The 18281-nt window shown below is 35.5% G+C and overlaps 1 protein-coding gene across 2 annotated transcripts; it reads right to left on the reverse strand.

Moving 5' to 3' along the window:
- Positions 1-183: 183 nt before the first annotated feature.
- LOC121426455 (transmembrane protein 241-like) lies at positions 184-18281 on the reverse strand. Of its 2 annotated transcripts, XM_041622769.1 has the most exons (10): positions 18131-18279; positions 13728-13855; positions 13286-13367; positions 12575-12678; positions 11729-11780; positions 11160-11254; positions 10045-10115; positions 8096-8165; positions 4265-4423; positions 184-3148 (listed from the first exon to the last, which is right to left on the reverse strand). In XM_041622769.1, exons 1-10 carry the CDS (start codon positions 18194-18196, stop codon positions 3019-3021), a joined length of 957 nt encoding a protein of 318 aa, XP_041478703.1. In that variant the 5' UTR covers positions 18197-18279; the 3' UTR covers positions 184-3018. The 2 variants fall into 2 exon arrangements, with proteins under 2 accessions (XP_041478703.1, XP_041478713.1); XM_041622779.1 differs by lacking the exon at positions 4265-4423 and having other exon boundaries at positions 18131-18281.

Consider the following 18281-nt stretch of genomic DNA (forward strand, 5'->3'; position numbering starts at 1 on the left):
TCAACTTTAATTACATCAAATAAAAAAGGTAGATAATCTACTCAATGACCACAGACTAAAATTTCTGTGTAATTGTAGTTTTCCTCTTCCAAAGAATGGAATGGGGGAAAAAATGCAGGATATAATCCTTGTAGATTAATTTATATCCAATCACAATTTTTTTAAGATGAGGAGTGCATTGGCCATTTTTTAAGAAAAATAAAAACATTGCAGAGAGAATGCCCTATACATCTAAAATATAAACTTTCAAATTTTCAAAAAGAATTGATGGTTATAATTGGGATTCATTGGCTACTACTCTCGCGTAAGATTTGTATGCTATGATACCCGAGTATAATTCACATAATTGTACCTTTTCCAAAGTTTTAAACAGGCTTTAGCCTTGCAGTATTTCTGAGAATTTCAGCAGGTAAACCACTGAATGATGCCAAATCATCTTCATGAAAATGTGACATTATTAAAGCTCAAATATGAGTGACTAGTATCTACATGTACATATGCCAAATATCACATCATCTTCCTTCTATTTGAATTGCAACATGGAATGAACAAGGTATCACCATGATCAATTAATTATCATTTCATGTATGGAATAGCAAAAATTTAAATGCATTCAAAACATGCACTTACATAGCATGTTGAAAATTAACAATAAATATATAAATGTAATAAATAATTCAAATAGAGAAACAAAAATAAACTGCCCTACAATATGTTCTTCCCCTTTCTATTTGCACAGTACAATATCAAATTTCTGGTGCATTAAAAATAATCATTGTGAATCTTACAAAGAGGATGTTTGATTTTGTTGTAAGATTATTATATTAATAGGTAACATTTTATATGGTGCTTAAAACAATATTTTGAAGCACTGCATACTATTACCCCGGCTTTAGCAAGGCTACCCTGATTGGACGCTCGGGCATTCATGGAATTTCCTCCTACCGGGTACCCATTTACTATACCTGGTGGAGAGTGACAAATGTAGATAAACGCCCTGCCGAATGATGCGAGTGTCAAGGTGGGATTCAAACCCCAAACATTGATAATGTAAGATTACTAGTATATCATTCTGGTGGCCTATGGCCCACAAGCTAAGCTTCTTAGTAGGTCACATTTCATTTCCATCTTGTCTCATGGGTGTTGCTAATGTTCCATTGTATTGCAATGACTTACTGTTGATGTTGTTTAATATCGGAATTGAAACAAAATAAAGATTCATTCATTCATTTATAGTGTTAGCTCTCCAAAACTTCCTACAAATAAATTTAAAATAAAGAATAAAAATCAATGAATAGTTTTAAAAAATATACATTTCTCAAAGAAAAATAATTTTTCCCTAAATAATAAGTTGCAATAAACTGGTAGCAAAAGCAATGAATAAGTCAAACTTGAAAAATAAAAACTGATATACATCTGACAAATATAACAGGCAGTGCAAAAAATTTGTAATTTTCTACATTTAAAACTGATTATTTTGTCAGAAACGGCGTCCAGCATCCCAGCTTATACAGTACATGTACATCTCTATAAATAAATGCAATTCTCTGTATAAAAAATATTTGAGATAAGTATAGAACAATGTCCATCCATATTGCTATGTACAGTATTATACATAATTACTAAATGTACATATATTACTCAACCCTATACTACGATGTTCAAAAAAACATAGAGTATATTACATTGCCATCTTATAAATTATCTTATGTGATAAATGCAGTTTCTTTTTGCCAATATGCATGTATAGCAATGCTTAACCATAGACTAGAGAGTTCATATAAGAATTATACAACTATATGCAATAGATTCGCACTGATGATCAAGGCCCAGGCATCAACCTTTAAGTTTCTTAAATTGATAAAAATGAAATAAAGGGAAGAGGATAATTGTTTTAATATGACATGATAAAACAAATCTAGCAGTCAAGAGGAACTGGTGTAAACTTATTCAAAGCTACTCTCAAGATCTTTTTAATTTTTTAAGACCAACTACCCTATAATCCAAAATAAGAACTCTTATAAATGCAAGGTCCTTGTTTCACAAATGCTTTTATCAATAATTCTCATATTTTTTTAACCCATACAGATACAAATCTCTCATTAGGTCGAGTTCAATCTGCCATTGATCCCCAAATTGGCAACATCCTATATGCATTTCCATACTTTGAACAAAGTAAATATGGATATAACATGCATTGGAATTTAAAATCTCAACAAAAAATTGCCAATGTGCATTTTCAAACTTAATTATTTTCATTACGATGCTTATTGACATTATGAGTTAAAAGATGATAAATCTAAGTCAATCAAATGCAAATATTTGTTCTTTTGATTATTTATGATAATTTCTTACTAAAAGCAGATACAGGGTATTGAGAATTCTTTTATAAAGCAGTGGGAAAAGAAATACATGACTTCATGAATACATGTAACAATGATATGAAGAAGAGCCAGGTGTCATTTTAACAATATATCAGAGTTAGTGTAACACTATTATAAAATTGACTTTATGAAGCATTTTATTAAACTAATTTTGCATTTAGGTCGTGTTGTAAGAAAATAATGGCAATCAATTGAAAATTTTAGATGCAAATTTACAAGTGATAAATGAATATTAAGTACAGCAAATCGATTTATATTTCTTGATGCAAGAGAAGAACCATCAATCAATCGCAAATTTACAATGAAGTACATGACTTTCAATTGATTTTGGGCCCTACAATTGGCTCACAATCAATTGCATGTTTTTTGCAACACCCTGTTAATCCGCTAATATGAAAAATGTCCCAATTTGACTGAAACACAAGGAAAAATGTCCACATCTCATGTGTACTTTTTAATCCAGCTTAAACAAATCCTTAAGGATGGAACTCAAATGACAACTACACAAAATGAAGACAGCTGCAATAAAGAACATCTTACTACTAAACATGGCAAACTACTGGCTTCATCCAAGGTACTAGAATAGCTACTGACTTTAAGGCAAGTTGTGCGTGTGACAATGACCAAACATAGACTATGCTTGCTCCTTTTCCAGTTTAGGCCCCATCAGATCATCATCGTCAATATTACTGGATAACCTGTCGACACTCCCATCATGCTTTGCAATGGAGTGGATAAGCTGACCAGCAAGGCAAAAGAATATGCTGTGCATGAGTGGAGAGGGAGGAAGAAAAAAAAATTACTAGATTTAATTCTAAAATATATTACCGATAATATTAATACAAGAATGTTTGTGTCATCACTAAACGTTACTAAAAATCAAGGTTTGTATCGATCTATACATGTAATCTAATTTAATTCTAAATATACTCTGAAGAAATATATAAATCCAAAAAAAGTCATGCGTACCGATTTGAGACGACCTTAACCATTCTTGTTAATTTATATCTTGTCAAGATCAGAGACATGAGCTAATGAGCTCACACTTTAAGACTCAACAAGGCAACAGCAATTTTGTGTCTCGCCCACTTATGGAAATAACCAGAAATATCGTGATTTGCGAGGGCACGCAACAGAAGTGTATCGAAACTTCATTGTGAAATGACTTGGATGGAATAACACTTGTCATGAGAGGTTTGCACGTAAACTTTAATGTTGATCTGAAAATGACCTTTGACCTTACCATGTGATCTCCCACTGCAGCAAAAGATGCAGGTCGCCTAAGTATATCTACCATCCAAATTCTGTTGAAAAGTGACTTACGGTTGCGGAGATAGGTGTCATAAGAGAGTCTTGCATGTAAACTTTAATGTTGACCTGAAAATGACCTTTGACCTTACCATGTGACCTCAGACTGCAGCACAACATGCAGGTCCCCAAAGTCCATCTACCATCCAAGTTTGGTTAAAAAGCAACTTAGGGTTGTGGAGTTAGGTGTCATAAGAGAGTCTTGCATGTAAACTTTAAGTTTAACGTTGACCTAAAAATGACCTTTGACTTTACCATGTGACCTCCGACTGCAGCATAACATGCAGGTCCCCCAAGTCCATCTACCATCCAAGTTTGATTGAAAAGCGACTTACGGTTGTGGAGTTATGTGTCATTACAGGTTTGTGACGGACGGACGATATTTGGATCCCTAAGTCTCGCCTTCACCTCTGGTGGGCGAGACAATAAAGTTTATATTATCCCTCTATCCTACCCCCCCCCCTGGTTCCCAATGTACTGTGCATAAGAATGCACCATAACAATAAAATGGCAAAACTGACTTCAATTCAATCTAAATGAAAATTGAAAATGTTATTCAAAGTGTGAAATACCTTAGGAAAAAATGAGTATTGAAAACTGTGAGGTAGATGAGAGTAGAAATAACCACACACAAGATCTTGGATGCAGAGATGGTGAGAGAGAGAACAAAGTCTGGAAATACATGCTTCATGTACAGATGACATAAAGCTAAGGTTACTCCTAAGATACCACTGCAAGACAAATTAAAAAAAAAAGAAGATGAGAAAAGTACGTCAAAGAATTTTCACTTTTTAAGTGTAAGCTTCACTAAAAAAAAAGAAATAGATGCATTCCAGCTGCATGCAGTGAAAAATTATCTCCTTGCTATTGGCAGAACAAACATGTATGACTTCTCACATTTTATGACCCTACAATTTCTCATCTGGGTCCCGTAAAACAAAGGTTCAGTGATTAATCGTACGCTTGATTTTAAGGATTGATTGTAAATTGTAGTCAATGCAATCAATCGTAGATAAATATTCTGGGATGGTTACTAGGATTTGTGTTACGGGCACCAGGTCATCCTCACACAGAAGCATACATGAGCTAAGTAAAGAATTGATCACTCTAACGGTTCTTTAGTTATTGTCAGAAAGAGATATGTTAATGGTGAGAGAGAATAATGTCTGGAAATATAGGCTTCATTTACAGGTGACATTGAGAAATGATTACTACTAACATATCACTCCAATATAAATAACTCAAAACACACAAAGTCAACCAAAAAGAAATCACTCACATTCTAAATCTTAAAGATCACTTCTAAATGAAATAGGAAGCTTTCCACTTCAAAACATGGACAGTATTAGGTGAAAAAGAACATATATGACTAAGTAGGTCAAAACCAAGAATTAGTCACCAGGCAAGGTTCTGAGTCATATGGGCTATTCCACGGTTACTTGCGTTACATTTCGAGACACCTTGACTCATACTTGGAGCTGTAATTCCATTATTATTGATAGGAACTAAACATCTCCTTATCACAACAAAGTACACAGTCTGACTATCCTTTGTATAAAAACAAAACTTGGGAAATTCTCTTATGCTCCTGGCTAATCTTTGAAATGTGTCGGTTATTCACGTGACATGATTTGGACCAACCTGTGGAATTTCCCATATGCTAAATTAGTCAGAAGCGCTTCAGAGTCTGCTTATTTCAAAGAGGAACTCTTCCTATATTCTTTTTTCGGTCAAAATAAGAAAATATGAAATATGCTATACAAAAGATACAAGAATTTTATTTTAGATCACTTTTTTTCTACTGAAAGTTTGAACAGATTTTGAAATGTTCCTACACATGTATGATTAAAAAATTATATTTTTCATAACATATGAAATAAACAACTAAATCATTAATTATGAATCCCAATAAATATTTTGTTTCTTTATATTTTGTATACAAAATATCGATATATAGTTCAGTCATAATTTAGAATAGATATATGTTAATAAGCAATTATATATATATATATATTATATAAATAGTGTACAATCTATTGTACAATATACTGGATTATATGTACGACAAATATAAAATTATCCCGAGTGCAGGTTTATTTCTCCGAGGCCGAAGGCCGAGGTGAAATAGGCTTGCACGAGGGATAATTTTATATTTGGAGTTCATATAGTCCAGTAATGTTGTATGATAGAACGTTCACTATTTATTATAGTAAATAGATCCCTCAATCTAAGCCCCCCATCATGGATTTTGCCATCCAAAAATCGAAAGTTATATTGTACATATGTACAATATAACTTTTTGAAGGGAGGTCACGTGGTACAAATCCAGCCAATCACAGCTCGTATTTTACTACCACTATTTACTATATATATATATATATATATATATGCATATATATACAGGGCAATTCCCCATAAGCAGGGCAACCCAAAAATTGTTCACTCTTATCATAGGTCAAGTAATTCATGACAGGTTAAAAATTGGGGGAAAGGGGGTAGGATTAAACTGAACAGAAAAGATGATGATACATCATGTAATAACATCAAACCTATGACAGCCCTCAGACTCAACATGCAGGGAATAAGTTTGCTTGAAAAATTTGATTAGCATTTTGGTCATAAAAAAACAGCTCTAAGTTGGTAAAGTCCTATGTAAGAATCTGCTCAGACAAAGTACTTGTTGGGTAGCGGTCCTTAATACATGTGGAGCATATTGTGATGTGATACCAGGAAAAACTATATTCCTGGAGTATATACACAACTGTGTATGCACTGAAAAAGAAATAATTAGGAAGGATGGAACTACATGTACTGTAATAGCGCAATAATTCATACTGCCAACACTGCCCTGTATGGCATGGGGCCTCTATGATTCACTTATCCAATATTTCATAAATTATATCAATTTTTATTAGATTACATGATTGGCATACTGTAGGTAACAGGCTGCCAATATTGTTTTACAAGGTATGGGGCCTCTATGGATCATTCAAGCAGTATCCAAATGTGAACAAAATTTGTAACGAGGCTCTCTATTGGAGCCTGTCCAATTAAATTTGTGCATTTTCTTGTAAGTGCTTTATAGACACCATTATTGATGCAGAAGTGAAGCAATACATGCTCCTAATTAGAACCCTTCCATCTTTATTCATTTTTCTTCACTAGTAGAATAGATTTACAATTTTGAATTGTGGAATGCATTTACAATACCCTGCAATGGTGTGTTTGCCTAACGTACAAAATGGCAATCCTTGCATAATATTGCAATGCAATTAATGTCAGTTACAATTTTGATTATTGTAATACTAACTGAAGTTTTTTATATCATATTAAAGATCAAACACAAGGACATGAATTCACAAAGGTGAAAACCACTGATTCAACGGCAAATTTATGCAGATTTCCTGTATAAATTACGCTTAATGTCCAATACTGATGCGCGCTTTTGTCAGTGCGCCAAATTGATGCCTGTTGCTGTGGTTATCAACGCTATTTTATTCATGAGTCCACTGATTTAATTAATAATTCTACTCTTCAAACAGTGGACTCATGAATAAAATAGCATACTCAACCATGGCATCAGCCGCCAATTTAGTCCACTGTGACAAAAGCATGTATCAACATTGGACATATTTTAATGTACATACATGCAGTAAATAAGCGTAATTTATACAGGAAATCTGCATAAGATGATGGTTACAAAAATAACTTTTGTGAATTTAGGCCAAGATGTTTTAATAAAACATAATTGACCAGTGCATTTTAAAATCACAGCAATCAATCCAACATGTCAATGCCTCACAGACAACAAATGTAATTACTCTTTAGTAATAACAACTTTTTATAGCTTTATTGATTTTTTTCCAAAACCTTGAGGAATGGAAAAGAATAAAAGTATAAATGTGTCTATGTATGTGTGTTGATTACATGAATGAAAATCTAAGTAACGTAGATAAAATGAGTGAGAGAATAATGTGGTTTGCCATATACAGCTTTAATTTGTTCAACTCTTCTTCCTGTCCTTCAGAAATTTCTTGGAAAGTGCCTTAAGCACTCTACAGAGTGGATTTGGTGCGACATACTTGAGTCCAATTTAATATTATCATTATGATACAAATTTCCCTGTTGTATTTAACTACATATACCTTCACCAATGCTGGCTTAATTACATTCTTTTGATGCCGGTACAGACACAACACATAAAGATATACTGCCTATGCCATTGTAGATTTCACACTCAAACCCTATGTTGTGCAATCTCAAAACAAACATTTTTCATGCACTTCCAATTCATTTCCAATCAATTTTCACAAGAAATTGCCATCATTCTATGGTTGGCTACTACATCACACCACCTTCAGACATAACCTTTTATGATATAGTTCAATAAATGATACACATACCTCATCAAGCAGCCTACATAGAAGTGATGCATATACCAGAAGCGAAAATTGGATGAAGACATAAGATCACCTGCAGGGAATAGGATATTCAATACAATATTACCGAGTGCCAACAAATGTGTCAGCTTTGGGGGGGGGGGGGGAATGAAACCGTAAAATGTGAATTCGTCTACGCTTGATTTGTCTACTTTTGATTTGGTCTCATACCACATGGTCTATTATCCTAGATCATCTACTAAACCATAGAGGCCTAATTGCTATTTATCTCACTTACCAGTTTGTCTAATTTCTAGATACACTATATGCAATCCTTCCAACATTAACTCGGTCTCATACCACTTGGACTATAACATTAGATGAACTGTTTATGACCCCAATTTTCATTTGACAAAGTGCAAAATAATAGACAAAAGTAGAAATAGGACCATCTAGGCATTTGTAAAGTGGAAGCTATACCATTTAGTCATTTGACCGAAAGGAAGTTGGACCCAACTGTTGACTAAATGGTTTTAGACCAAATGGTAGTTACACTATCTGAGAATTCAAAGTAGACCAGGGGGGTGTTTCACAAAGATTTAAGTACGACTTAAGTCGCACTTAAAGATAAATTCCAGTTTTGGTAACGATCTCAAAATGACTTTTGACAGAATCTGATATAATGACCACCCAAGTGTCTGTTTGTATGAATAAAAAATATGTGCCAAAGGATTCTGGAAGAAATTGTGTAATTGCTGAGAAATGAGCAAAATAAGCGCGGATTCGGTCACTTCCGTCGGGTCTTTATTCCAGCAATATTAATACACTGTCCCACGTGTGCCTATCTGTGTTGGTGATCTTCAGTGTGAACATTTTTCAGCGTAGATTTCAAGATTTCACAAAGTTCAGCTTATGTAAGTGTACCAGATCTAGATCCTCGATTATATTCTGACAATTAAGCCTGGTTTTACAGACTTTCTCTTGAAATCAGTGTTTACTGCAACTACTGGCATTTCTCTTTAAATGCCGACAGGTACAAGATATGCAACGCACGATCTTATTGATAGATATGCATTAGTGCGCGTCCTCTTGAGATGATCTGACCAATGCGGTCAAGCCTTTCATACCGTACGCAACCCGGGATTTAAGTGCGACTCTAAGTCATATTTAAATCTTTGTGAAACACCCCCCAGCTGCATGTAGACCAAGTGAACATCAAGTAATGAGACATATAAAGGGTGTGAATTCAGTGAGAGGCATTGTCTATCATCCAGGGTAGAATCAAGTTTTATGACTTACTATATATTTTCTTAATATCACTGTGTATAATCTCACTATCACTGGCCTAAGAATGATTGAGCATGCAAAGTGTTGCTTGCAATTTGATTCAATGGGATATTTTTACTAGATGAACACAAACAGGGCAGTTGACATATTAAGTTTTTTCCACTGCTCATCACAGACTGTTAATCAACAAACACTGAAAGACAGATTGCCTTTGAATTGGTGTCTAATTGATGATATTTGAATCATTACTTTTTTTTCAAAAAACACCTCTTCAAGAAGCATTGATATTTCCTGTTTCATATTTTATCATGATTCTTTCGATAGGATAGGACTGGAACAATACCAAATTGATGAGAACATGTATCCTAAATTTTTTGGGAAAATACTTTTTAAAATATTTTTATTATAAGAAAAATTAACTTGACTTCAAAGCAATCTTTTTAATAGATATTTGCTTTAAAAGAATTATCTTTTTGGTGTCATTTTCATTACAGACTCAACTCTATACTCATACTCTACTGATAAATAGATGTACATACAAATGTTAAGGTTTGCCCAGGAAAATTAATTCAGTCAATGTCAGTACAATTTTGGCATGCACCCAATAACACAGATTGCTTGCCTTCATATTTGTTAACGTCTATTATGAATAATTAAGCCACTATTAAAAGTCAAATGAAACTTACCTAATATAAAGCTGCCTGGAGCAAAGACACAGACACTGAAGGCATAAATACAATGAAGTCTGTCTACATCACTAGAAATTCAGAATAAAAGAAAATAGGATATAAAGAATGGTTAATCATATTCATATATCTTTGCTATGACTTTGGTAAGTTTGAAAATCAATGGGTTGCATCAGATTTAATTCAAACTCCCGTGTAATGACCAAGACCTGTGACATTACATAATTTGCATTTTTTATCTTATTCTGCAAGTAAAACAGCAAATGTTTTACTATAATTCAATTGAACTATGTGCTCATAATTTTGCCACTACCTTATTACATTTGGTGCTGTCTATACAGTTATAATTACTTAGTACTCAATTTTTGTGCATCCACCTTCCTCCCTCCCCTTTCCCTTCCTACTTCCCTCCTCCCTCTCTTCTCCCTTCCCTTCTCACTCCCTCTCTCCTTCCCTTCCTCCCTCCCTCCTTCCCTTCCTCCCTCCTCCTTCCCTTCCTCCCTCCTCCTTCCCTTCCTCCCTCCTCCTTCCCTTCCTCCCTCCTCCTTCCCTTCCTCCCTCCTTGCCTTCCTTCCTCCCTCCTTGCCTTCCTTCCTCCCTCCTCCTTCCCTTCCTCCCTCCCCCTTCCCTTCCTCCCTCCTTCCCTTCCTCCCTCCTCCTTCCCTTCCTCCCTCCTTGCCTTCCTTCCTCCCTCCTCCTTCCCTTCCTCCCTCCTCCTTCCCCTCCTTCCCTTCCTCCCTCCTTCCCGTCCTCCCTTCTTCCCTTCCTCCCTCCTCCTTCCCTTCCTCCCTCCTCCTTCCCTTCCTCCCTCCTCCTTCCCCTCCTCCCTCCTCCTTCCCTTCCTCCCTCCTTGCCTTCCTTCCTCCCTCCTCCTTCCCTTCCTCCCTCCTCCTTCCCTTCCTCCCTCCTCCTTCCCTTCCTCCCTCCTCCTTCCCTTCCTCCCTCCTTGCCTTCCTTCCTCCCTCCTCCTTCCCTTCCTCCCTCCTCCTTCCCTTCCTCCCTCCTCCTTCCCTTCCTCCCTCCTCCTTCCCTTCCTCCTCTCCCCCTCTGTCTTCTCCATTCACCCTCCCTCCCTCAGCTCTTCATTCCCTATAAAAATACTTGAAATACTTTACTTCATAAGAAATGTTTTCTGCCATTTCATATATATTGCACTTTGACTTGAAACAATGACATGTAGAAACATCCACTTGTAGCCATTCTGGTCATACTGTCAATGGAAATCATTTGGAAAGAAAGAAGAAATCAAAGCATTTATGATTAAAGCATCCATTTAATAACATTTTCTTTAAATTTCTCTTGCCTGCATCAATTAAAAATGCTTATTTGAAAGCAATATGTTAATTTCATCAAGTTAGGTTATCTTGAACCAAACAGTTCCATAAAACTACAGCTCTCTCAAAAGTGAATTTCTAATACAATAAATACAAGATGATCAACAATGGCTACTGCAAGTATCAGTACATAATTTGTTTAGGCATTAAGATTTTGACACATTCATCAATATCCTTTATTAACACAGGGCAATCGCCAAGTTCCACTTTATAGTCAACTCAGATATGAAAACCAAATTATTCTACTTTTCATAATCACTTGTTTGTATTAAAAAAACATTAAATATATGTTTACACAAAAGATAACTAAAAATAAAGAGTTTACTTATATCCAAGTTAATCCAACTAACCTGTGGATCTGTCAGCCATATTGTAATACCAGAAGCAGTCATAATTAGCCAACTATAATTAGATGAAAATATTTGAGGAATGAAAATAATGATAATTTATCCCACTTATGAGGTGCTGGGCTATCTAGATGCCAATTTAATGGTCCTCATTCAACCAAATGAATCTCAATGCCATTCTTTAATTTTCAGTGTGGTTATACCATAACATTGAAAAACACTTTATCATCATCATAATTTGTCAAATTAATACAAATTCACATTTCTATGATTGACAGATTTTCCTGGCATATATGTAGATGATCTTGACAATTGTTAAGTGACCCAATTGTTCTTCTGATTAGCATACGAGAGTCGGTTCTTATTGATATATCAAATGGTTCTTGAGCACATGCCATTTTCACATGTTTTTTTTTTCACAAAAGTCAACTGTGTAACTTTGGACCTATAGGACCATGGACTCCATAATCCCAAAATGCACTAACACAAGTACACATTCGAAGTTGCAACTTGAAACTTAATTTGACTTTAAACATGGTCTTATTCTGTGTTTAAACTATTACTAGTCAAATGTGATACAAACTATTACTTTTTCATTGATTTTCTTTTTTAATTCATCAATATAATGTTATACACAATCAACTGAAAACTGTCTGAAAATGATGCCTACAATAGTTGTATGAAATCAACAAAAGTAGTATGAAACGAAATGCAGCGAAAGTAATAAATTCTGGACATGTTTCGCTTCCCATAAGAAATCTTTGACCATGGCTTAAGTAAGTGTAAAGTTTATAACACATTCCCTGCGTCTAGTGGAGATTAAAGTGAAGAGTCATGCATGTAGCTTACCTACAAGCTACCTGTGGCTTGGGATTCTGTTTATGAATTAAGGCAGCTACTATTGATGTTATCACCTCCACTTGTCCTTGAAGACAAAGAAAGATAGGTATTGGCTAGTCATGAGAGAGGGAGAAAATGAGAGGGAGATAGATAAAAGAGAGAAAGAAAGAGAGAGAGATGGATAAATTGATATAGGGTAGTAATAATAATAGGCATATATAGCACCATCTTTCTAGAAATATTCTATTCTGAGGCGCGATGTCATTATTGTTACCCTGGCTTTAGCTCGAGCTGCCTTTCAGCATTCATGCATTCAAGGAAGTAATCCTGCCGGGTACAAATTCACCTCACCTGGGTTGAGTGCAGCACAATATGGATGAATTTCTTGCTGAAGGAAATTACGCCATGACTGGGATTCAAACCCACGACCCACTGTTTCAAAGTTACGAGACTAATCCACTGGGCCACAACGCTCCACAATGTGTTTGTTTCTTCATTTATCAAACATCTACAACAGGTGCCATCACAATATACATAAAATGTGTACATTCAGATAAAAGTGAAATACACCAAAAATCAAGTTGAGATGAGAACTATAAGGCAAAAAACTTTATTTCCTGTTACAGAAACATATTTTTTATTTGACCATAAATAATAAATAAAACTTAAACCAGATGAAAGAGGCCCAAATCTTTAATAAATTCTTATCACTCAGCTTACCAATCTTGCAAGTGCCCTTGATCCTGAATAGATCCCACACACAAACAGAACCATTGCAGGAAGCCATTGAAAGTATGCAGATCTACAAAATAATTATACAGAAATAAAATATTTAATAATCAAATGATCTGAAGTCTCTGAAGAGGGGTTGAAAGAATAGTACACTACACATGTATAGTGTAAATATTCCCATTAAAATAGTTTATGCCTTAATAAATGTTAAAATCCAAATGATCAACAAATATAGACATCTTCAAATTGATACAAATCAGACATGCCATCTTTTTATTGTCCAGATGCAAGCTAAAAATGCATAATAATGTTACATAATAGCTAGATGATCTAGAACCCTACCCCCACTCATCTTTATGAGGTGACAGAACATGCCCATGTCTGAAATTTCCTCTCAATCTACCTCCATCCTTTTGATAAATATACTCACGAACTGATGTTGCTGCTAAGCTCAATGTGACCAAGGGAAGCAACAAATCGAAGCACCAGAAACCCAACAAGGGTTTGCCAACCTTGAAAGAGGGTTGGATAGGTAAATCCAAGGACCCACAGCACATACTGTTTCAAAAGGGAAAAAAAATCAACAGACCTTGAATGATACAAATTTGATAGGTCAAGCCATAACCACTGTCATTTAAAGAGTAAAAAAACTTTTTTTTATTATTCCAACTGAATCCAGGGTGAAAATAAATGAGGTGCATGGATCAAGTGATGGATCAAGTTTTTAATTTTAAAACCAACAAAAAAAGGTACAAGGGGCAATCTGGTGAATGAACAAACATAACACCCTGGTCATAATAGACTGAATACACACATGCACACATGCATGCTCTCTTTGCATTGGACATGCATGTGTTCATCCATTGGTACATTGGACTAAACAAAATTAGGCATACTGCATTGACAATGCAACTGCCATGGAATGGATGCCAATTTTTTTCTCTCTCTAATGATCATGCAGTCATCATGACTCATCATGAAAAAGGACTTGCAAGTCACTGCCTGCTGCCCTGGGATGGGACATTCTCTCAGAATTGACTGAAAAATAGATGTTCATGGAACTTTCATTTGTTTTTCTTTTGGGGTAATTTTGTTACTCTTATACAAAACCAGGTTAAACCCCCCCCCCCGGCACTCACATTTATTGGTGGTACTGGGACGTGCCACTTTGACGACCAACTTTAAATAAACCTAATTTTCAAATCCCTAGATACTCCGAATGACAAAGTTTCGTTCAGAAGCAGGCCCCACCCCCTCACAAGATTCGCTACGTAACATCTCAGTTCCCCAACCCTGCCAAAATTGTCCAGCACAAGCACCGCATGCAGGCTGCATGCACGGCTTCACAACCCCCTCCTCAGTAGCCACCAGTAGCTCAATGCCAACATACACACGCACATCATTAGAGTGCATCGTACCTACAGTACTGTGATCGCATTCCGTAGACCCACTCATTCAATGAAAAAGATTATGATATCACCTTATTTTCTGTTAGTATTCCATGTGTGGCAAAATAAGGTTGGCAATGTTTGGCTTGTTTTCTTTTTTTTTAAACAAATGCTTGATTTTTTTAAACTGTCAGATTCCATTACAGCTGATCATCATATATCTTGACTCTTAAGTAAATTTGATTCTTTTACTTATCATTTCTAAATTAGAGCTTGAACAAGTGGAATGCCTCTGGCGGTCTCACCTGCATCACACGATTCAATATCAGCAGCAGTGCTGACTTTGAAAACTACTATAACTCGCAAAAGATGTTCAGTGATACTTGATTACTCTTCTGTCCAAGTTTTATGAACTATACCAACATACTTTCAAAGTTAGGATGGTAATTCAACAAATACACCCAATTTGGGGAAAGTTCATTGACCCTAAATGACCTTTGACCTTGATCATGTGACCTGAAACTTGCACAAGATGTTCAGTGATACTTGATTACTATAATGTCCAAGTTTCATGAACTAGGTCCATATACTTTCTAAGTTATGCTGTCATTTCAAAAACTTAATCTTCGGTTAAGATTTTGATGTTGATTCCCATAACATGGTCTAAGTTCATTGACCCTTAATGACCTTTGACCTTGGTCATGTGACATGAAACTCAGGCAGGATGTTTAGACTTAATACTTGATTAACCACATGGCCTAGTTTCATGAACTAGGTCTATATACTTATATATATGAAGTTGCGCGACAGAAGTAAGTCACTGTTTTTTCCCCTTGAAGTTTATTTTTCCCTGTTTTGGTGCATTTTAGGCCAAAACGGAATAATAATCTTTATTTTGGTACAGTTCATTTTACATATATTATGAAATAAAGACAAAAGTCGATGAGCCCTGTCGGGGGGATTTTGCATTGTTAATCCCCTAATGGTGGCTGCACGATAGCGAGCCATCTGTGTATGAGAAATTTTTTTTTAAATTAAAAATGTTGAAAAACTCCTTGAAACAGACGACTGCCAGCTGTCTAAGCCACTACATCAATGCAATCCCTTGACAAATTTAAGGCTGCTTAACTATTCAAATGTCACATCTGCACCCGACCACAGCGTCATGAAACTTTCGTTCTGTTGCTGTGTACCCATGATGATGATGATGATGAATGTGCAATTCTTATGATTAAATATGGGCACCAATGAATGAAATACTTTCAAAAATATAATTTAAGATTATTGGCAATTACACTGTTATATTTTTATGCAAATAATTTAAAACGATGACTAGATCTGAATTTAAAAATAAATAGAAAAAATCTGTGTACGGTACCTTGAACGAAAAGCTTTGTTCGTTTCTCAATAGCACTGTCTACCAAAGTCTACACAATGAAAAGATTGGACACTCCAAGGACTTCGCATAATGCTTTGCGTCGATTTGCATGTAAAATAGTTAAGGTGCCTAGTTTTTCCCTTGTTGTGTCCACTCATCCTACGAACGAGGTTATAATATAACCTCGTTCTCGGTTGTATGCCTTCCAATTGTTAAAATTTACATTGCTTATTTTACCTAAATCCATTGCCCAAATCATCACGAATCAATTCATAATTGAACTGATCCGTAAATTCAAAATGTTATTCTGACAGAAATGATATTAAAGTCATCAATACAATATAAAAAATGAAAACAAACTCAATGATTTCTCTACGTGAACCTCATCCAGATGCCTCCATTACGTCTATGGTATTCGACAGTGACAAATCGAAAAAGAAAAAAGATCTCACGAACCATCGAGACTCATCAACCCATTTGGACTGCTGACCAATCGAGGTTTCGACAAAACTTTGCTCGTAATGCATTCTGGTAAGGAAGTCTTGATAGCCTCAATCAAGACAAATTTGCAATTTTGTTTCGTATCGATACAAAGTGATTTAAAAGCCACACCTATAGGATTTTCATTAAAAAAATATCTTACCACAAAGGCATATTTAGGGGCAGATCCAAATTTTCAAGGGGGAGGGCGGAAAAGTTTCAAGTTAATGTTATTTATTTAAAATCCAAACATAAGGAATTACAGTTCAATTTATTTTCTTACAAATTATCACATAAAATGAATACAAAACAAATCTGTTCTATGGCTTTCAAGGGAATAAATAAAAGAAACTCAATAAAAAAGAAATGGAACTTAATTATGTTCTGTTTTATCACTTGAGCTCCTTGCCCCTTAATTCTTTTCTTATTTCATATTTCACCCTTCACCCATATTAATTCCAGAGCGGTAAAATGGGGGCTTAAAAGTGATATGATGATGAAAATTAATATTCAACAAAAACATGAACAACAATATGAAAAATAATAGAAAAAAACAAAATAACCCTTACAATGATAGTACAGTACTCAACAAAAAGAGAAGGATCAGGAGAAGAAGCAATAACCCACCCCCCACAAAAAAAAGGAATATTTCCTTTCACCATACAACAAGTGGGACGACAAGATACAGTTCATTTTAGAATAAACTAAGGTGATGGTGCTACAACAATTATAATTACAAAATATTGTGTGTCAGGGGAGAAAGAGACTACTATCTCTGGATCTCGGAGATCCGAAATAGAAGCACCACCGGAAACAGGTATCTATGGAGAGAAGCATTTTTATGCATTTTTTACATATTTTTATGTGGTTGCTTCCGTTAGTTTTTTTTAATTGAGCACAAGAGGGCGTGTTACATCCTCTACGTAGAAGTCTATGCGCTGCTGAGGATCATGACAAATTTCCTCTTGCATTCCAACGATTTCTCGAAGAGCCAATGACAATATATCGTTGATTCCAAGATATATCAGAGCAACAACGGAAGGAAGATCAACGTTTGGTTTGGGGGGAAAGACTGGTAAGTCAATCTCTCTTACTTTTAATTTTTCAAAGAGAATTCTTAGTAGATCTATGCCTCATGTACCACTAGTCCCATCCCCTACCTTTTGCTGTATCAGTGAATGGCGAATGGTCGAGGATGACGAGTGGTTGTCATGTCGGACATGTCATGGTTGTGTCTTTGATAATTATATGAATTATTGAATATAAATTGCGCACCCTCTTTAGGCCAAAAATTGATGTTTTCACCGTGGGACAGGCAGCGACGTCAAGAGCAAGAAAATATAAGGGACAGGGAAAATTTAAAAAAAAAAGTCACCGGCCGGAGGATTTCACTTAATTTGGCTCTATCCTAGGCCTACACTGATTTGAATACGTGGGACACACAGCAGATTAACCGACATAGTATAGATCTAGATCCCTTGATCTAGATCTACCGGTAGATCACTAACCTCGCAGTGCGAGTGCCGGTAGATGATATTTGGATCATAACAATACAATAAAATCACAAGAATCAAAACAAACAGTTACCTTGTTGACCAACACGGTACAGATGTACAAAATGCAGTAAAGAATGGGAAGCCACAGCGAAGCCATTCATTCATTTCAATCCTCCCGCACGTCAACCATCTTAACCACGTCACTGCACTGCACTTTCTCTCGATCTCTCAGATATATCGAT

This window comes from Lytechinus variegatus, chromosome 1, assembly GCF_018143015.1.
Source record: "Lytechinus variegatus isolate NC3 chromosome 1, Lvar_3.0, whole genome shotgun sequence".
NCBI lineage: Eukaryota > Metazoa > Echinodermata > Echinoidea > Temnopleuroida > Toxopneustidae > Lytechinus > Lytechinus variegatus.